The sequence below is a fragment of the Phalacrocorax aristotelis genome, chromosome 2 (genome assembly GCF_949628215.1).
Source record: "Phalacrocorax aristotelis chromosome 2, bGulAri2.1, whole genome shotgun sequence".
Taxonomy (NCBI): Eukaryota; Metazoa; Chordata; class Aves; order Suliformes; family Phalacrocoracidae; genus Phalacrocorax; species Phalacrocorax aristotelis.
The window spans coordinates 156,596,936-156,617,856 of NC_134277.1; the positions used below are offsets into that span (position 1 = coordinate 156,596,936).

The 20,921-nt window shown below is 45.9% G+C and overlaps 1 protein-coding gene and 1 long non-coding RNA gene across 3 annotated transcripts; one reads left to right on the forward strand and one right to left on the reverse strand.

The window, feature by feature from the left end:
* The first annotated feature begins 1,369 nt into the window (after positions 1–1,369).
* LOC142053733 (uncharacterized) lies at positions 1,370–9,535 on the forward strand. Its single transcript, XR_012659305.1, has 4 exons — positions 1,370–1,509; positions 3,546–3,658; positions 4,302–4,380; positions 9,203–9,535. It is a non-coding gene; the product is annotated as an uncharacterized LOC142053733 (long non-coding RNA).
* A 3,654-nt stretch (positions 9,536–13,189) lies between these two features.
* On the reverse strand, positions 13,190–20,597 carry LRATD2 (LRAT domain containing 2). Of its 2 annotated transcripts, none has more exons than XM_075085796.1 (2): positions 20,275–20,597; positions 13,190–19,422 (listed from the first exon to the last, which is right to left on the reverse strand). In XM_075085796.1, the coding sequence occupies exon 2, from the start codon at positions 19,415–19,417 to the stop codon at positions 18,521–18,523; it is 897 nt and encodes a 298-aa protein (XP_074941897.1). In that variant the 5' UTR covers positions 19,418–19,422; positions 20,275–20,597; the 3' UTR covers positions 13,190–18,520. The 2 variants fall into 2 exon arrangements, with proteins under 2 accessions (XP_074941897.1, XP_074941896.1); XM_075085795.1 differs by lacking the exon at positions 20,275–20,597 and adding an exon at positions 19,934–20,174.
* Between the last annotated feature and the right edge of the window lie 324 nt (positions 20,598–20,921).

The window sequence follows — 20,921 nt, forward strand, 5'->3', positions numbered from 1 at the left end:
AAAGAAGAAAATCTCAACTTCAAGATTGCACTGGATTTAGTTCACATCATATAGAATCATTGACACAAAGAGATGAAATAGTGAGTGCTGCTTTCAGTAAATAATCATACCTTCCAAGCACCCTTTTCCTTGTAGCTGTAGCTTCCATTTGGACTCTGTTAGAACATACCACCCATGTTTGGCTATGCTGCATTTTTGCTTCTCCATCAGAGATACTGAAGTGTATTTTAGTGCTTGAGTGGGAATTCCATTCAGCATTATTTGAAAAACGCTGGTTGTTAACTAAACAGTTTGTACTAGTTATCACAGATTCTAAAAGGATATCAGACTTTTGAAAGTTTATCTAAGGCAAAAACGGCTGCATGAGATCAATGTCCAGATCGCAAACTTCATTCATTTTGCTTTTACATACCAGGGCTAATGATTCATATTCTGTGTCTCTGTTTCTGTGTATGCACCACAGTAGGATGGCTCACTTACAGCCAAAAGAGAATAAAGACCAATGAATGGCAAATTAAATTCTTGAAATCCAGTTTCATCTTCTTTTCCTCAAATTTGCAAAACATTTTTGCTAACACAATGCTTTAAAGTCTACAACATATATTTCAGCCCATTTGTAGGTGGGGTCCTTTATTAAATCACAAAACTCTTAACGGCACTATCCTATAATAACAATCCTAAGAGTGGCAGGGAAATGACTGTAATTTCCCTCCTTCAAAAAATGGGCAAAACCATCCACAAATTCAAAACATGCTTCCGTGAAAACACCAAAACTCCTTTTTTTCATTCAAGAGCTCTTTTTCTCATACTGACATTACATGCCACTTACTGGTATTACAGTTCTTGTTTTGCAGGGGCTATATAATATTATAGTTTAAAAATATGAACCACAAGTTTTGTAGAAATTTATGAAATCATCTCTAGAATTACATTTCATAATACAATGTAATCAGTCGCTCTATTTTCATATTTCAAAACAACATTCCAGCCTGCCACAACAACCTGAAAGAAATACATAGGACATCAACAGAGCTGCCAGGCTGCTGAGACCGTGCTTCTTCAATCTGCTTCCTTACACTTTAAATGTTAACATTTCTTTAACCTTCATGCTCCTGCAAAAGCACATGAGGGATTTGAACCCTCTCACATCCTCTACAACCACATCATGTCAGTGCATTGAACTCTTTGCTTTTCTGGCTGCCAAGCTAATGGAAGAGGAAAGAGTGTGGGAATGAGCCCTCTGCTCAGATTTGGACACCAGGGAAGAAGAGGAAAATGCCTTGCCTCTGGAAGAGTTAATCCCTCCAAGCCAGGCTTTGCCAGCAGCATGGCTGGTTGCGTCACAGTGACTTCCCGTTTGGTCTGGAAAAGTTTGACACCGGTGTTTGCTTAGGGTTCTGTCCAAAAGCACAGTGGCTCCCTGTCCGGAGCTGCAAGCCTGCACAGCCTTACCTCCGTGCCGGCATTCTGTGCAGTTCCTGAGGGACCAACAGGGAGCACAATACCTTGGTAAGGTGGAACTGGAGCAACAGCAAACACTGAAATGAGGCTTTATCACTTAATTGTTCATTTACAGACTTTTGATTTAGGAGCATTTCTTTAAGGTGTAGGCTTACCAAGGAGCAGTAACTTCCGCAGAGTGTGAAAGGGTGTTCTTTCAAGCTCACTTCCCTCTCTAATAGGCTTATGAACTTCCCATCAGGTTGGTGCTTACTTAGCTCTAAAATTTGTTTTGCTGTAACAAAATGGAAACATCAAATTTGCCTAAAATTCTAGGCCTACCCACATTTTTAAGTAAGACCTTGATACTGCAAAGACATGACTGTGCTACCGCTGTTGCACTTTATCTTTATGTGCATGTTTCAATGTTTGCAGAGCCAAATTCTATGTCTACAAGTGGCCTGTTTTTCAAAGGCATGCTGTGGAGACAAAGGTTGAAACCCAAATCACTTCACAGCAGTCTGCAAGTCTGCCTCTCTCTTCAGAAGCTGTAAATGTGTCTAAGCAAAAAGCAACAGTTCTCCTATCTGTAAATAATGGGCTTGGGTGAAATAGCTCAAATACCTGAAAAAATCCTTGTTTAAAACAGAGAAGGAAATTCTGGTTGTGGGCACCAGCCTGGAATAGTTTGGGGCTGGATTAGTATGCAGGAAGTAAAGAAATGAAAAGGCGAACCGTGGCTTAAAAATGTCATTGCACAAACATGCATGCATATTCTCTGAGGCCCTGCCCGGCGGTTCAGTAATGCAGCAGGCAATGATAATGATACAATTTCATAGCTCCACTAATCCCAGGGGATGCACAAAATGTTTGACAAACTGATGTTCTGTATAAGCAATAGGCTGGGCCTTTCCTTCTCATCTGTAGAGGAGCAGAAGAGATTACTGTACAAATATAGCAAAATCTGTCCGGTAAGCTCAGAAGCAAGTGAAAGCATAATATATTCCATTCAATGAGCACATTAAAATTTGTATTAATAAAGAAATTCAGACAACTTTACACTTGATTAGCAGACAAGCTAGAATTGTTCCATTTTGTTCTGGGGGAAGCAGAGTAGTGTAATAGGAAACAGGAATCACCTAGAAGATGCATAGGCCATTTCTGTACATAACTCCCTGATTCAGAAGAGAATATGGAGGTCTCTGATCTCATTATACGGCAGAGAGAGAAAAATCCAGCCCTGGCAAACTTCATTTATGAACCTTGTTGTCGAGCTCTAATTTCCCCTACTGTTGTCTTTGTTTTTTGCGGTTTGCTTATGATTTTATAAGTAGATGTGATCCTAGTTTATGAAATGACACCATGATTAGAATGATGTAAAAATTTTCCTGAGTAAGGGGTCACCATGTCTGAGTGATGGGTTTTATTTGGGTAGGAAGTTGAGGTCTAGCAAACTAGACATTGTTTCTGGTTGAAGCCCCTAAATACAGACTGCCTTTGAGGGAGTCTCACTTGGGTGATTGGATTCATTCTGAAAGGTCTGTCCTTTTTCACAGATAGGGGACCCTGTCAGATCAGGAGTATCATTTGTCTGCCTAACATTAGGCTCACAAAGTACTCTCCTGCAACAAAAATGACCAAATTCAGTTAGCTTCTTGATTTGTATCAGTAAAAGCTTAATTTTTAGTGCGATGTAAAGTTACATGTTACCAGGCCAAAATTAGTGTTCACCAGCTTAATACGTTGAAATATGTCAGCTGCTTAAAGACAAGAACAAAAGATTATTTAATAGGCCATCAAAAGCTTGCAGAAAACTTCTTTCAATCCCTTACCATCTCCGAAACAAAGCAGTCCAAAAGACCGAGAAAGGACGTCTTGTGCTTTGAAGATCTTGACACAGACAACACAGCTGGTTTGCAATGACATCATCTGTTGTCTCCCCGTGGCATATTCCTGCAAGTATCTTGAAGAGTTCTTCATAATCTCAATGACAATTTATTGTTAGAAAAAAAAAGAACCCTTGAAGTGTTCTTCATGGTCACCTTAACTACAGTCTATTCCAGGAATATGAAGCAGCAGCTAACAAGCATCTCTATTTCACACAGGAAGTGTGCAGGAGTGGGATGCTGGCACAGATCCCCATGCCCAAGAATGGTAGCTGTGTGGGGGAACCTGCAAGACTGTGAGGGTGAGAGTGCCCAGTTCAGCAGTGAGCAAGGTAAGTGCTTGTGCTGGTGATGATTCCTCACCTAGCCCTCTCCCAAAAGCAGAGCTGAAATCCCAGGCAGAGCACACATACAGCAGCAGCTCTGCTCGTCAGAGTGCCTTAGCCTCATACCTTTGAGAAATCAGGCTGAAAATGTTAATCATGTGAGCACCTGTGACAGTTGCAATGTCATGGATTATTCAAGGTCTATCAGATGGCAAAAGGACAGATGCTGTGGACATCTGCAGCATTCACAGACTGTTCATCAATGTTATGAATTTATATATCTCCTGCAGGTTCAGCTACCAATTGTGTTCCCCATTATATGGGTCAGACAAGGAAGTACATCCACTAATTGCAGTTCCTAGACTTCAGAAACTTCAGTTCCAGAGGAAATATTCTATATTGAGTTGATGTGGTTCAAGAAGGTGGCAGGGAGAGGACTAGAAGCTTTATAGCAAGACCATCTTGACTCAGAAGAGGGACTGTATGCTGCCGTTTCAAGACTCTTATGGGTGAAAGAGCCCTAGAGAACAGCAAGGAAATATTCTTGGTCTCCATGTAGAAGTTGTTAAAGCTGTATAGAGTTAGACATTCTGATAATCTGTTTATTATTTGAAGAACCCTTTTTTTTTTCATAATGCTTTTATTCCAGCAACAATGCTACTGTTCCAATAGCTCTGTCAGAGCTGCTGAGCTGTGAGTGAACCCTGCTGCTGCCCCAGGAGAAGAAGGTGAGAGCTGCTGAGGTAAAGCAAAGCCTGTGGATAGACCTTTTCAAGCTGCAGAAACCATCAGCTTGGGGGGGAGGAAGTGACTGAAAAAGGAGGCTAAGGGAGACCTAATAATGACTCCCTGAGGAAAACTGCTGGTCGGAGCAATTAGCTATGAACCTAGGAAAAGCCATAATTGAAAGGAGAACAGAGGGTTTATTTTAATTCCTCAGTGTCTGGGAGAACTTTGGATGGGGGCTAAAGGAATACTTTTCCTTCCTAAGCAGATCCCTAGAAAGATCAAACCCATGATGTCCCTAGGATGTGGGGCCACATGGTGGCCAGGGCCACCTCCAAGCTCCAGCTCTTCATTCCTCATTATGGCACATCATGGGACAACTGGAACATTAAATATATTACCTTCATTATGGAAAGCTACAGTCTATAAATGTGACTGCATTGGATATCTGGTTTCTAATGCAGGCTGTGAAGGGATGCCCCTTTTTATCATGGTCAGGGAGGAGCTGCCAGGCTCATCAGACACTTCAAAAAACCTCAGCCTTTCACTTAGCAAGAAGCCCAGTGCTCTCGTGTACCCAATTTATTATAAGGGGAATGTCATGCAATATTGCTCAGAGTAGTTATAAGGCATTAGCTGCCATCTGATTTCAAAAAAGTCACTCATTTCTCTGCTGCAGTTCATCAGTGATCAGCTACACACAATTCGTCCATGATCAACTGTCAATGGGAAGTCTTTGATTTCACTGGGCTTTAGACTTAGCTTGTGAGAGGCCAGGCCAGTTCATAGAGTAAAGAGCTTTAAAATGAAACATGATTATTAGTGACTATTTTCCTCCATTGAAATCAGCAGAGAAGTTTACTTAATTCTTTGTCCTTTAATCAAAGCAGTAAAGCATTTTAGCAATCTGAAAATCTCTCTGTATAATGTTGCAAAACAGGCAAAATTCAAACTATTTTTCTTTGCAACTCCTTTATCTCGGCGAAAGATATTTAAGCAAACCTGTCACAAAACATGCTGCTGTACAATGATGTATAAATTGACTGGTGTTCCTGTTAGGAATTCTTGCCAGAAGTTTTGCAGCAGAGGGGAAGGCCAGAGCAGAATTGTGTTGAAAAGCATTGCCACTGGTGGTTCAAAAAAATCACTGCTCCTTTTTAAAAATCCCATCTTGTGTCTTTACAAGGCTGTACCATGAGACGCTTACAAGCTGTGTTACATTAAAATGTTTAATTAGAAATATGAGTTATGCCTTGCATGGTAACAGGAAACCACCGTAAAATATCAAATAATGTATACTCTGATAGTCTCAGACTATCAGAGCAGTCGTGCATAAGTTCAAATTCTTTTTCAGTGGGACATTGATTAAACACTTTGATGAATCTAGGCCCATACGTTCAGCAGCTTCTTCCCTTTCTCAGCATGGGTTTAGCTATATGAAGCCAGAAATGGCCTTTGCACACTTAGACTTTGGGAGCACATTCAGCTGGAATCTAGCCTTGCACTAGGGTTAGACCTCTACAGTAATTCAACTCTGTTTGTTCTGGCTCTGAACAAAGAGAAGCAGGGCTATGGAGTTATGTTACTCACTACAAGTTGAGGAATCAGCTTTCCACGTGGCATTATCCTCTCACCCCCTTTCCCACAGGAACTGCGCAATGTAAGTTAAGCTTTTGCCTTTGTCATTGTCTTGCTCTAGTGGCTCGGCTCCAACATGTGGCCGTGTACCACCTCATTATTTATACCCTGCTAGCATCTTATTTAGTAGCACAGCTTCCACCACAAATGTATTGGGATAACTGCTTTTTCCTGGATAAGAGACTCATTATAATTGCTGCTTCTCTGCAGGGGTCAGCACCTCCTCCCCATGAATATGATAAGGTGCTCCAAGTGACACCTCACCTGCAAATGGTGTTTTTCCCTGCAGAGTCACTTCCCATGGGCTACAAGCTGCTATTGAATTTCTGCAGTAATATTTTAATTTAATAACTTAATTTAAGATTTAATGGCTTTCTTTCCTGTGCTTTGTAGTATAATTAATTCATGTCTAACTCATTAGACTTGGGGATCTGAGGCTCATCTGGGCACACAAGGGCTGTAAACACATAAACCTCTGTTAGGGCCTATTGAAGGTGGGCAAATGCAGAGCTGTGCATGGAAAGAATGAACTATTTTATCCTTAGGGATAATCAGAAAATAATTTGTTAATAGTTGGGTATGTCTTTTAATCATAACTGTACTTTGTAATACTAACGGTAAAACCAACAAAAGTCTGGTCCACTGACATTTAAGGTTAAGGCTAAGTCCTAGGTTTTCTGATCTTAGAAGACTTGGCCCAACACCTCCAAACACCAGCTTGCATGCATGTGTGCATGCCCAGAAGCTGTGAGCACTTCTGCGACTCTTGAAAATACAGCTCAAGCAGACACTACAGAGACCCTCTGAGCCTGACACTGAAGAGTCTACCACAGGACTTTGTCTCTTTGGCTTACTTAGATCTGTGCTGCTGTGCATATCACATGGAAGAGATAAGGCCTGTCACTGTAATTGAAAATCTTGAATTGCTGGAAGAGCTGAAGCCTTGCTGACCCACTCCTCCAGAGGACACAGCAACTGCAAGACTGCCAGCTACTTGAAGGTGGAGGTTTCTTGTTCCCTCCTGGTATTGGTCTTCTGCTTTGATATGATGGGTCAAATATTCACTGATGCAGAGACTACAAATGGCTCTGGCCCTAAGCACTGATAAGAGCGTTTGCTCAAGTTCTATGTTCAAGGCAATGCTCTGGATTAGCAGAGCAGAGGTTTGAAACCTCCTTCCAGGCAAACACTTTAGCTGCCCGCTTATCTGCAAGTCTGGGTGTGGATATCTCATTTCTTCAGTTTGCAGTGAGGGCTGAAGAACCCAGCTCCAGGAGACAGGTTGTAGCACAGAAGCCCATAGCTAGGTGTGCACACTGGTCTGCCCCACAACTGTACATTTCCCTCTTCTGTACATACCTTTCATAGGTGCATTGCTTTCTTGAGGAGCTGAGGAACAAGAACACAGAAATCTCAAAGAGGAAAAAACACAGCATCAAAGGTGTTTCAATAGAGTAACAACTCTGGGTCTCAAGGGTATGCTCCTCACTGTGTAGGCACTGTGAGAGTGCTTCCAGCTGCCTTCGATGGGAGCTGGACAAGGTGTGTGTATGGAGGCCTATTCTCCACAGACATGATTTACATAAACACTGCATACAATTCTCTGTGTGCCATCAGGGTGCCTTGGTCCTTATCTCTGGAGGCTCATCTTCCTCTGTACAATTTCTGTGGTGAGCCAGGTACACTTGTGTACCTGTTTCACTCAATTAAACCTTTTCCAGGGATGTGAGTCATCTATTTCATGGTCCAGAACATCCTCATTTCATTTCCTCTGCCCTCTGGTGATTGACTTGATTAATACTATGTAAACACCTTGAGACCTCAGTGCACTAACTACTGTATAGAAAAAGCAGAGCTTGTCCCAGAATGCTTGTTCTGAATAGGACAAGATGGAAGAAGCTCAGGAGTAAGGAAAAATTAGAGAGAGACCAGACTTTTATATGATCCTCAGTTAACTTGGCTCTTAACAGTCCCAGTAAATTTCTGCTGATGAACTTGGTACAAACAAATTCTGGTTCCAACACAGGGATTGACCACAGTCCTCAGCAACCCAGAGTGAGACAAATGAGTCTCGTTGACCATTTGACATGAGTTTCTAGCAAGCTCTAAACCCTTCTAATAAGCTCTGACAGCTCTTCCTGATCAAAGGGTGCTTTGAGTTCTTCATTTCTATCTGACTTCGGATGAGGAGGGTCAAGCACCCTTTCAGCAGGTGTGAGAGAGAGGCCTACATAACTGCTGGGCCTGGCATACAGCTAGCAGTGCGTGGCCAGCAGATGCACAAAAGGGGACAGAAACTCTGTCGAGAACAACATACAGAGACGCTCAGCAATGGTGGTGATGTGCCACAGGGCATGGTCTCCTACACCCCCTGGAGCAGCTGTCCCTGCAATATCAGGGCATGTCTCAGCCCAGGATCCCGAGGGACAGTATGGGGTGTCTGTGCCCAGGAACTGGCAGTGGGGCTGCAGGGGTGGTCTCTGTGGGGAGAGGCCGGGGCTGCCCCGTGCCGGGCACAGCCGGTCCCGGCCGGCTCCAGCGGCCCCACGGCAGGGCACAGCTGAGCCCCTCAGCCGAGCTGGGGGCGCCGGGGGGAAACGGGCTTCAGAAAGGGCCAAAGGCAAAACACGGCACAGGAGGAGGAAGCCGAAGAGGGAGCAGCAGCAGAGGCACCCCCAGGCCGGAGGAGGGGGAGGAGGGCAGGAGGTGGTGCAGGCTCGGAGCAGGGACCCCCCGCAGCCCTGCAGAGGCCCCCGCCGGAGCAGAGACCCCGCCTGCAGCCCGGGGAGGGCCCCACGCCGCAGCCGGGGGATATTTCCTGCGGGGGCTGCGGCCGTGGAGAGCCCAGGCGGGAGCAGGGGGTCCCTGAAGGGCTGCAGCCCGGGGAAGGGCCCGCGCTGGAGCAGGGAGGGGTGTGAGGAGGGAGGGGCGGCCAAGAGGGCTGGGATGGGCTGACCGCAGCCCCCATGCCCACCCCTGCACTGCTCAGCAGTGGGGGGGGAGTGAGGGAAAAGTGTTTTATTAATCTTTGTCATTCTTTCTTTCTCACCATTCAAATCTATTTTAGTTGAAAATAAATTTAATTTTCCCTATGCTGAGTCTGTTTTGCACATACCAGTAACTGGTAAGTGATCTCCCTGTCTTTATCTCAACCCATGAGCTTTTCAATCTTATTTTCTTCCTCAGGAGGCGTAAGAGAACGACTGGGGACTGGGCCCTTAGCCACGGCTGGGTCACCACAGGGAGGATGCAGCTCTGCAGGTGTCAGGCTGTGGGGAGTTCCTGGGACTTCTTGCTGGGGCTGGGGGAGATGGGTTCCTTCTCTGCAGGTCTGTACTAGTGAAAGAGCCATGTCACTAAGTAAAGGAGCTGCAGCAGGAGGTCAGCAGACTGTGCAGCATCAGAATTGATGAAAAGAAGGTTGACTGGATCCTCTCCGATACCTGGATACAAGAGGAGCCTGACCCTCCAGCTGAAGGAGGGACAGGTAGAGTCTGTGCTTATCAGATGGGAAAATAGAGATGCCAATGATGGTGAAGGCTGGAAACTTGTCACTTTTTGGAAATGAGACGGAGGCTCCTGCTTTTCCTGAAGACTTGCAAATACAGAATAGGTTTGGTCCCCCGTGGCAGATGGGTGGCTGGGAGCTCTATGCGATGAAACACCTGTGCCAGGTAAGCCTGAGCCATGTGGCAGCACCAGGAGGGAGCAGTGAGTGACAGCAGGGGGTGAATCCCTGCTGTTGGGGACACAGGATCCCATCTGCCAACCTGACCTGCTGTCTGGGGGGGCTTGCTGCTTGGTAGGGGTTCAGATCTGGGACACAGAAAGGCTGCTGAGGCTCGTCCATCACTCAGATGATTACCCACTGCTGCTTTTCAACATGGACACCAATGACACAGCTGGAGAGGTCTGGGATATATCACAAACGACTACATAAGTCTGGTGGCCAAGAGCATGGGGACCCAGGTGGTTTCCTCCTTGATCCTGCCAGTGAGAGGAAAGAGCTTGAGGTAAACTGAATGGATCCTGCTCGTCAATGACTGGTTTGTGCAGCTCGTGTCAGCAAAAGGGATAACTGGCTTCTCTATCTGTGGGCCGTCTTTGAGGTTCAAGGACTGCTGGGAGAGATGGGATCCACCTGATCAAGTGGGGAAAAACATCTTCGCCAACAGGTGGTCCACCTGGTTAGAAGATCTTTAACCCAGGAACAATGAAGGAGGGAGATCAAGACCCAGAGTGAAGTGAGAAGTGGCAAACTGGGTGGTTAAGCAAAGGTTGCAGACCGATGCGGACAAGAGGGGCCTTAAAAACAGAAGTGGGCTGATGGGGGCTCACCCAGAGTACATACAGGAATAAAGAAGCACTGATAGGACAGCTCTGCAGGGCAAGTTCTCTGGGAAATCAGTGTGCTGGGAGCCTCTGCAGTGCCTTTACATCAATTCATACAGCATGGAGATTACAGGAATTGGAGGCTTGCAGACAGTTGCAGGGCTATGGTCTCACTGGGATCACAGAGATGTAGAGGGATAACTCACACAACTGGAAGCCTGCAATGGATGGATACAGACTCTGTAGGGATGGCGAAGAGGTGGATGTGTCATTCACATGAAAGCAGAAGAATACATGGAACTTTGCCTGCGGTAAGCCTGTGGAGAGTTTATGGGTCAGGATTAGCAGGCAGACCAATGTGGGCAACATTGTGATGGGTGGCTGCTACATACTGTCTGACTGGAAAGAAGTAGATGAGACCTTTAGCGGACAAGTGGAAGAAGCCTGGTAATTGGTGGCCCTGCTTCTTATGGGGGACCTCAACCACCTCAGTTTCTGCTGGAGCACAAACAGAGCAGGGCACAAGCAATCCAGGGGATTTATGGATTATATTGATGACAACTTCCTGGCACATGCTCATGGAGTCAGCGAGGGGAGATGGTCTCTGGAGCACACTTATAAGGAAGAACTGTTTGGGGATGGGAAGGTCCAGGGCAGTCTTGGCTGCAGTTACCACAAAATAATGCAGTTCGTGATTTTCAGAGGCAGGAACAAGGCAAATCAAAAGTCCAGGATCAAAACCTGGACCTCAGGAGAGCAGACTTCAGCCTGCTCAGGGAACTGCTTTGAAGAATCCCATGGACACAGTCCTGGAGAGAATGTTCATCAACCACCTCCTCCAAGCTCCAGAATGGTCCATCCCTATGTGCAAAAGTCAAGCAAGGGTGCCATGGATGATCAGAGTTCTTGACAAAACTCAAACATAAAAGGAAAAAAACATGTAAGAGGTGGAAGGTTACTTGGAGAGGTCATCAGTTACTCTTGGCTAACAGGAACTGCCTCCTGCTGCAGTGCAGAGCTCTTAGGAAGAAAATAAAAGGCAACCACTCTTGCACATTAAAATTTAGGCCGCTTTCCTTTATAAAGACAAAGGAGGTATTAGTGGTGGGCAGCCTTCCTTTATACAGTATCCTAGAGATCTGACCATAGTTTCAGGATAGAGGAAAACCGAAAATTGATTTCCTCTTCTACCTGGGTATGATGGGGATTGAACCTCCCTATCACTTCTAGATTTTTGTGGGGTGGGGACTTTTATGAGTGCTCTGTTGCAAGTGATCCACAGTGCAGAAAAGAGGGAAGTGAAGAGAAAAACACTCTGCAGAAGTCCTGCGGCTCAGAGCAGCCAGCCGGGAGTTCAGAGACCTCATCACAGTCCATATCCCTGTAAATGCATTTTACATTAACCTATTTCTAGCTCAGGTGTGTTCTGAAATGGGCATTGCAAATGTCATTTTTAAGAAGCTCGTGTTTGGTATCTGATCATATACATTCTGGGAGCAGCCACTGGGATGTGAGGCAGGATCCTGCTTGCTGGATCTTTCTCCCTAAGGGTACAGGCTGTGAGAAAAGTCATGAGCTGCTTTGCTTGATGTACATGGAGAAATTTCTGGGTGAGACAAAGGCTCAGAACCTCAAGATTCTGGAAACATTATGGTAGGTAAATAAAGAAGAGAAAAAAAAATAAAAAAAAATCAAGCTTCAGAGTTTAGTGGCCTCCAGTGCTACGTGGCAGCTGAGCAGGGATTTTCAGGTATTGGTTCAGTCACCCAACTCACATTTTTGGTTCTTCATGTTCTTTTTCAGATCTAATATCAGACACCTGAAAATTCAGGCACTCTTGCAGTCACATAGAGCACAGCTGGGTGCCTCATAAGTCTTGTTCAGAGTCACCCAAGGTCCATGCCAGAGCTAGAAATTAAATGTTATGGTGGATTCCCACTTGCAGCCCTGAGCCTTAAAAGCGTCTGTCTTAAGAATCTGTCTCACTCTGTGACACCTGTGAGAAGGCTGTCAAAGACAGCTGCAACCCACAGAAGAGCTTAGATATCCACTGGTACTTTCAGCAGAAGTCTCATCTTGTTACAGCTAAATTTCCTCAGGATTGTTTCACTCAAAATATTCTTGCCTGAGCTGACTCAGTGCTTTTCTGCAAGATTCAAATAGCTCTTTCTGGTCAGGATCTCAGGGAGTACAGTTTATTTGTTGTATCACTGTTCTTGTCATTGCGGATGTGCACACAGTGGAAGGCTATGAGGAATTAAGAGCCATTACCCTACAGATATAATGTCTTACTACAATGAACAACTCTCATCACCTTCAGTAAGAAACATCCCTGTGCCTGGTGTGGGTAGAACGTAGATCCCACTCCATCCCTGGAGCTTCCATGAGACAAAACATCACACAAACTAAACAGTTGTACAGATATTCCAAAAACTCCCCATGAGTTCTGATGTTCTCTCATTCCTCCCTCTTGCAGACGCTACATCTGTTCCTTTAGCAATTGCTGGCAGACAAGACAAGCCTGGGTGCCAACTAATACTATATGATCTTCTGCTGAATTAATTTTCCACTTTTAAAATTAAATTATGGACCAGATCCTCATTGGATTTAATACAGCTATTGCCTATTAAGCAGATGATGGTCTGGCCTTGTACAGAGATTATTCTTCCTCTCTCTTTGGAGCAAGAACACAACCGAAGAGTTAGATTTTGATCTGCCATGCAAAGTCAGTAAAAACACCGATTGTTTTGTGTTTGATGCATCCATCATGAGAAATCATTAGTTATCCAAAAAGCTGGGTAAAAAACATTCTATTCAAAAAACAAAGAAAGGAAAGAAAGGTTGTAAAAGAGACTATAAATCTTTTATTTCTTTTTAGTTACTATGCAATGCCCTTCATTTTGAAGGAAATGGTACAATCAATGATCTGTACTTCTTTCTCAGGAAAAGAAGATATTTGCACTAACAATTCAACATTTACTGACAAAAGACAGCTTACAGAGAATGCTCATGGTAAGAAAAAAAATCATATTTTGTGATTACACTTGTTATTGTGAATGATTCCATGAACGTTACAATGTCAGGAAATTCAAGTGTGCATTTAAAGAAAGCTTCTAATTCAATACTAATGCAAAAGAACCATCTAAACCACTGGTGTTTGAAGTGACCCTGACTTCTTCCTATCCACAGTTAAAAAAAATCTAATCTGAAAGTCTAAGCCCATTATACAATACATCTGGCCTTATCACTGCACATTGATTTATAAGAGTTGTCAACACATACTCAATTAACAGTAGATTTCTTACAAATAGAAACTGCTGTTGGAAACAATGTATTTCCTACCTCTACTTAGTTACTATTCTCTGATCTGTTATATAAAATTAAAATTTTGCTTTCAAAAAAATATTTGTTCCTACGTGGCTGTTAGAATTATGGTTGGTGCTGTTAATTGTCAGAAAAGCACATGTGGGAAACCACTCAACAACACTTCACACACCCAAGGACAGACATTTGGTAAAACTTAACCAAAGGAGAAGAGAAAAAGAAAACCACCATTACATTCAGAATCTGAAATAGATCAATCACGTAATATTACCTATTTTAGTACTGAGAGTGGAATATTGAATTTAAATGAACAAATCTTAAGAACTTTGCTTAGGGTTTCATTTATACAAAACAATTGAAAGTTTACTTCCATAGGTTAGAGTCCTTCAGTCTGAAGAATATATTTTTCCAAGTAAGAAAATATAGCTTTTGAATTAGCTTTTGGGCATTTTCCCTGCCTACCCTGCAACTGCCTACTATGTTGGCCAGGTGAGCTCTAGAGAGTTGCTGTAATCAATGCTTTGCATTCACACACAATAAGGGATAACTTGAAAAAGTCTTCAGTTTATGTCCTTGTTCGCTGGCATGGAAGGTGAATGTCTAAGTTGTGTTTTTAAAATTACTCAATCAAGGGATAATTGTAGGTTTTACTATAAAGCCTTTTCCAAGACATTATTTGCATCAAACGTGCCAATACTCTGGGGAAATAAAACTGCTCATCTACGTTTCCTAGCTGGAGCTACATTTACACATCTGGGGCTTAGTCTTGCCAGCCTCAACATGTGCATAATGATATTCACAGCAGTCATCCTATCAGTAGCGGTAGGTATGCCCAAAGGAGTAAATTCATATGATTAAGTGTTTGCACAATCAAAGGGCTTTTAAAACAAATTAACTTTAAATGTTAAAAACGCGAGGGAAAGTTCAAGCATGACAAGACAGACAAAGATACCAGAGGACAGGCTGCAGCACGATCATCAGCTTAGTTTACAACTGCTGTATAATACATCTCTCCCACTGTCACTGCATAAGCACAGGTCCTGGATTTCCATAGGGGAAACTGAGGCCAAAGTTTGAGCTGGATTCCATGAACCTTGTTTGGACAAGAGGCCCTTTGAGAAACAGCTTTCACAGCACTACTTGTTCTCCCCCAGTGATTATGCAACCTCAGATCCTCCACGATTCCATCACAGACCTCAGATTGGAATTCCAGGCCCTTACTCACAAAGAAATGTAAATATACACTTAGCTCCAAGCACATGAATAGTCTCACTGATTCTTCAAGTGGCTCACGGTAGGGTCTACTCACAACTCCAAACTTCAGTATAGGCTTAGGACCTTTGCTGAACCAGAAGTTCTGATGAAGGATCACACCTGAATTTCTATATGTTAAAGAAGAAGCTGAAGAGAAAAGCACTTTTATCTATATTCTCTTCCCTTCTCTTTTGTGATCTACACAAAAGTCTTGAAGTAGACACGCACACAAAGAAGTCTGTTTTCCTGGGAGATCTTTTTCTTTAAAGTCAAGTTCTAGAAATCCCAGGCTAGTTTGCAGACTGTAACTGAGTAAAGTACAGCAAAGACAAGAACCTAAGCAGTTGTGATATGCTTCTACAGCAGCCCCTGTTCTCATATCCAGCTCATTATGGGTCCATGGCTTTAAAAAGAGGCTGCTTAGAAATGTTTGCAGTGGTGTTTAATAGCACCTATTAAATAACACTCCCTAATCAACAGGTAGGGAAAAAGGACCTGCCTCTTAAAGATTCAACAGTTGCATCTTTATCTGCTGGAATAAGAAGTCCCTGTATGGAGTTGTAAGCCTCTTCCAGAGGAAAAAAAGAAAAAAAAAAAAAATTTCCAGGCTTCCCCCCATTTTCTACTTTTGCACATATTGGAATATCAGGAGGCAGAATAAATCCCTAAACATAGCTTGCGGAGAAATGTAAAGATTCCAAATATCTATGTTTTAAATACTGAACACCTGTATGCCAGGTGTGAGAGAAGCATACAGGTTTTATAACACAGCAGAATGCATGCCAGACTGTGCCCTGCCGTGAGGCAAGCTCCCCCCCTTCACTCTCCCTCCTAGCAAGGCAGCACAAGCTCCGGGATTCTTTACTAAGACCCTACGCCTGCGGGAATTTATCCCAAAAGGCGTGACTGGTACACAGAAGCACCAAGATCAGCTCAAGGCGCGATTTCAGTTGGTCAAAGCAGCTTTGCTCTCCATTCCCAAGCAGATTTGGTCCTTTTTCATAAAACAAAAAGTGAAAAAAAGAACAGAAAACAAAACCAGACTATGCAAGGTATCTCAGGAGAGAAATGGCTAAGTGTCATAGTTCTTATGTTTCAGACACAAGGGAAAAATATTTTCACAACTGGTTTACTGTTTAGTACCCTGTAGATACATAGTATTTGACATTTATAGCAGTTTCTATACTTTATGACCTAGAATATACTTTAGATCACTAATGAAAAATAAACCCATTCAGAGGACTGGAAAATAATGTGCATAACAACTTACTTTCAAATGCAAGGTTATGAAGGGATTACTTATTTTTTACCTTTCAAAAATATCTGTAAGAAAATATTATTTTACATACCTATATTACACAGTGAAATAAACTTTGTTATGTACAAGGTTTCGGTACAAAAGAAACCGGAGCCGGACATTTAGTAATGGTCTATATAATCTCAGTTGTCTCATATCGGTCAGTACAAGACAGAGATTCTCCTTCACTCTTTTTTGGACTATTTCAGTGATCATTTCAGCTTTCAGCGGCTACTAGTAGTTGTATAAAACCTGCATGCAGACATCCACATGTTAACCCTATTACAGTTAGATATGGGTAGTTACACTCTCAAAGCAAGGTTGCACATCTGCTTGGCAACCAGAGTAACTTGAGTATAACTCAACTGCATATTGGAAAAAAAACAAAACCAAACCACGTAGCGCAGACACCTGAGCTATAGCATTCTAAGGGAGCTTGGTGTTACACTCTCCTTTGGATTTGGGTATTTCACCGCCCAAAATGAGAGCGTGGGAGTCATTAAAGAAACAGTATATGGTATATTTGCATAACCCTAAAAATTATTTTTCCTCCTGAAGTGAGGATGAAGTAGTCTTTCACAGGTTTTTCCTAGCTTGTGTATTTTAGGCAGAAAATACACCACAATCTATTTGGATCACGCTGGCAAAGTTGCTTCATATAGTCTTCACTAATCAAAAGCTAGTATCTACCTATTCTTAAATGACAAACTTTGCTCCTGTCTTAGGGGTGGAAAGGACGCAGAGTACTTTGCTATTTGTGGTATAACTGTAAACAACTGCAGGGAAAACAGTATTAACTACGCTTCAAGTTTACATCACACTGCTAGTTTCCATTATTTAAATGAACTCAAGCTTATCTTCAAGTTCACCTCATCACTATTGTGCTTTAAGGGAAAGGAATTTTGCATCAGAAACTGCCTCCAAATCAGTGTTTGCTCACACACTTCAGATCCCAGGACAAAGACGTGACAGTGCTGCCTGTGCGGGAGACCGGTTCAAGAGCTGAAAACAAGTTCAGGAAATATTCATGGCAGGCAGCACCGCACTCCCCCTCTCCTCCTCTTTAATAAGGGACTTGTGCAATAACTTTGGAGGCGTGTCCTCTCCTTTTCTCTAATGCTATAGCTCAGCTGCAAACCATAAAAATTAGCAAAAAGAGGAAACATGAAATACCTAATGAAGAGGAAATTGCTTTGCAGTAAGGAAGAAAAAAAGGAACACCCAGAACCCCCTGTCTACAATGCCCTCCAGCCAGTGCTCCCTCCCATCACAGCTGCGTTTACTGTGGTGCAGAACCTGTGACATGCTCACGGCCAAAAGCACCAGGCTAAGAGGCCACCCTCTTGAGGGACAGCTTAATCAAGACATACTCTTGCACACAAGCAACCAGCTTCTACTGCCTTGATGTGTACCACAGATATAATCAAGAGCTGTGCCGTTTGCTTTAGTGGAAACCAGGCAGCCTGCAATGGCATAGCTCAGTATCTGACTATAAGACTCCCAGCACACACACCAGTGCGCAGACTCCTTAATCAGGATTGCAGACTTCCTCCTTCCCTGGGACCATCAGGCAATAAATAAATCTTCTGTCCTCAAAGCCACGCGCTGATAGCAAAGAAGGAGCTCCCCCAGCCCATCCGTAAGTTCCTATCAATTAAGAAGGCACCAGACACATCAAACCTATTTCATTAAAATTAGTGGAGATTTCTCCCTTACACCTGCCAGGGCAGGCTGCCAATCCATGAAGCCTTGCACCAGGCAAGCAGGCAGCTTGCTGCAATACCAACAGGAGCCACAACTGAAGAGGAAGAGGGGCAGAGAAGGGAAAGCAATATCCTCATGCTTCTCAGCTGCCAACTAATCACTTAGGCAGAGCTACATGGTCATGTCCTGAAAGTTGTTGGCTCCTTCTTAATAGTATTAAATACTCTTAACTTCTGCTGATAAGTAGATGTCAAAGGCATTTAGCATCTCATAGGGTCAGGCCTACTGGCAGATGGTTGAAGGAAAGGGTATGCATGAAGCGGGCAGAGAGGAAGGGAAAGAAATGGGAGCATAAAGGGGTAGAATTGCCCTGAGTTTTATCCTCTACAAGTAAGTCAGTGGTTTTATCATCAAGCACTGAAGGAGTTAAGCACTAAAGCACAGACACTTAATCAGCTTTCCCCCTTCCTTTCACGTGTGATTGGAATGAAGCTGCACCAAAGCGGCCCAAAGGGCTTATAACAGCTCAATTTCGCAGCCTTCAGTTTTAATCCCCATCACCCAGGCTAAACAGCATGGTGGTGCTGGGGCGGCTACTCCACAGCAGTCTGAGCACCTGGATGATGATGGTCTTCCTCCTCCTCTTCCTCCTCCTCTGCAGCCTGCAGGTGGCTGGAGAGCTCCTGGATCACAGCAGCCCTACCAATCTGGTCATTTCTCCTCTTCTCCATAATCAGATCCTCCAGGCTCTGAAACTCCAGTGTGTGGCTGCGCTTGTCACCCAGCCGGATCTGCAATCGGTAGGGCTGCTTGCCTATGCGCAGCTCCCCGCCGATTTTAAACTCCCGCTTGCCGTACCGGCACCAGGCAGCGAAACACTCAGAGTTTCTCCAGCTCAAGTCCCGGTCCTTGCAACCCACCTGCTCCAGGGCGTTGCGCACCACCACGGCCGGGCTGAGGGGTTTGTAGCGGTACAGCTGGTTGGCAATACGGCCCCGTCTGCCCTGGCTGGCGTCGGTGAGGAAGCTGTTCACCACCTCCAGCCTATGCAGGTGCACAACTTGGAAATCCCCGACATAGACAACCCAGTGCGGATACTGGGCCTGGCACACAAACTCCACCAGGTCACCTGGTTTGCACCTATTCAGCAGATTCTCCGGCGTGTAGGTGCTCAGATGCCCCCTGCCTCCTTCATCACCCTCCTCCGGCAGCATGTCCTCCTCAGAAAAGCTCTTCTGGTAAATACACTCGTCCCGGTAATAGACTGAGCACTCCACCTCATGCAGCCGGGGATCGTACGGCTGCAGGGCAGGATGCTCACCCCCTGGGTCATGCACCGAATCCTGCTGCTGCTCCAGCTCATCATCGTCATTTGAAAAGATGTAGGAGACCCCAATCCTGGGCCCTTCATCTCTGTCCATACCTGTCGGGTCGGCTGTGGGAACTTCCTTGTAGTTCAGATGGGTCAGCTTCTCCACCTGGTTCCCCATGCCCGCTGCAACGACAGATACACAGCAGGGCCATGAAGCCGGGCAAGGGGTGAGCGGCTTCCAGAGAAGCAGCGGGGTGGCAAGGCACGGCTCCCCCCTCCACACGCACCCCACCTCTCCCTGCTGCAACACAGCCCTTGCGAGAGCCCCTCGGGGAGGGGCAGCGGTGGCCGCAGGGGGCTGCGGACCCCCGCTACCTGCACGGAGCAAGGCGAGGCGGCACCGCCACCTGTTAGGCGGCAGTAAGAAGGAGGAGGAAGGCGCAGAAGCCGCCAGGGGAGCGGGCAGGCACGGAGTCACCTGTTAAGAGGAGGACTGCAAACGCCGCGGGAGATCTGGAGGTCCGAGTTAGGGACGGCCGAGTTGCGCCCGCCGAGAGGCGCGCACCTGCCCACCGCCGAGCCTAGCCTAGCCGAGCCTAGCCTAGCCGAGCCTAGCCTAGCCGAGCCGCCGGCCAGGTGCGCGCCCCGCTCCGCCCCGCTCCCTCCCCCGGTACCGGGCGGCTGCAAAACTTACCCGGCGGGGAGGGCTGCGCGGCGCCGGGAGCGGCCCTAGGGCGAGCGGGCGGCGGGGCTGGGGGCGCAGCGCCGGCGGATCATGGCCCCGGCCCGCGGCAGCTCCGCGCTCCCCGCGCAGCAGCAGCGCCCGTGCGCCGCGCTGCCGGCGCTGGGCTGTGCAACAAGCGCCGGGGAGGCACGGCCAAGGGGAGGGAGGCTGGATCCGGCTGCGGACGCCCTGGCGAGGGCTCAGCCCCCAGCACTTAAAGAGGCAGCTCTTTCCCCCCCGCCTCCCCCCCTTTCCCTCCTTCTCCCCCCTCCCTTCCTCCTCCCCGCACGTTTGTCCCTCTCCTCTCCTACAAGCGAAGCGCTTTGCTCCCCGCCGAGGCTGATTTGGAAGCGGAGGTCGGGCGGCCGGGCTCTCCGCGCCGCGGCTGCAAAGCTCTTCGCAGCGCTCGGCAGCGGGAGCAGGCGTGCAACACACTCACCCACAAAACTCGCACACACACGCTCACCCGCGGCCCCTTTAAGGGAACGGTGCCATAAGGCAGCCCAACCCGCCAGTTTGGTCAGCGGGGGGGAAAAAAAACTGGGAGCCGGAGTTTGCCCGGGACGGCACGGAGAGATGCAAAACCTCGGTGCGAGGCCGTGGGAATCGCCCCGCTGCACCCCACGGGCGCGGAGGAGCGCGGAACTGCCCACGGCGGAGGCTCTCCCCTCCCGACCCCCCCCGCAGCCCCTCTCCACGCAACCCCCGCGGGGCCGCCGGGAGGCGCCTCCTTGGGGTCGTAAACAATAACCGGGAAGTTGTAAAGCCAACAAAATCAAAGACCGCGGCTCTCCCGGGCGGACGTAGTGCCTTCGATGCCTCCATGAGCGGAGCGTGTAATTAGTTTTATTAATTTCTTTTCTTTCCGACTCCAAGAGATCGTCCTCTTTTTCAATATAGAAGATTATGATTCTTTCCCCCTGGAAAGGCATTATCAGAACCGGTGGGAATATTTTCC

What these genes read in the sequence shown, in the direction of transcription:
- LRATD2 (XM_075085796.1), bottom strand. Translation starts at nt 19,417, where the DNA reads ATGGGGAACCAGGTGGAGAAGCTGACCCATCTGAACTACAAGGAAGTT.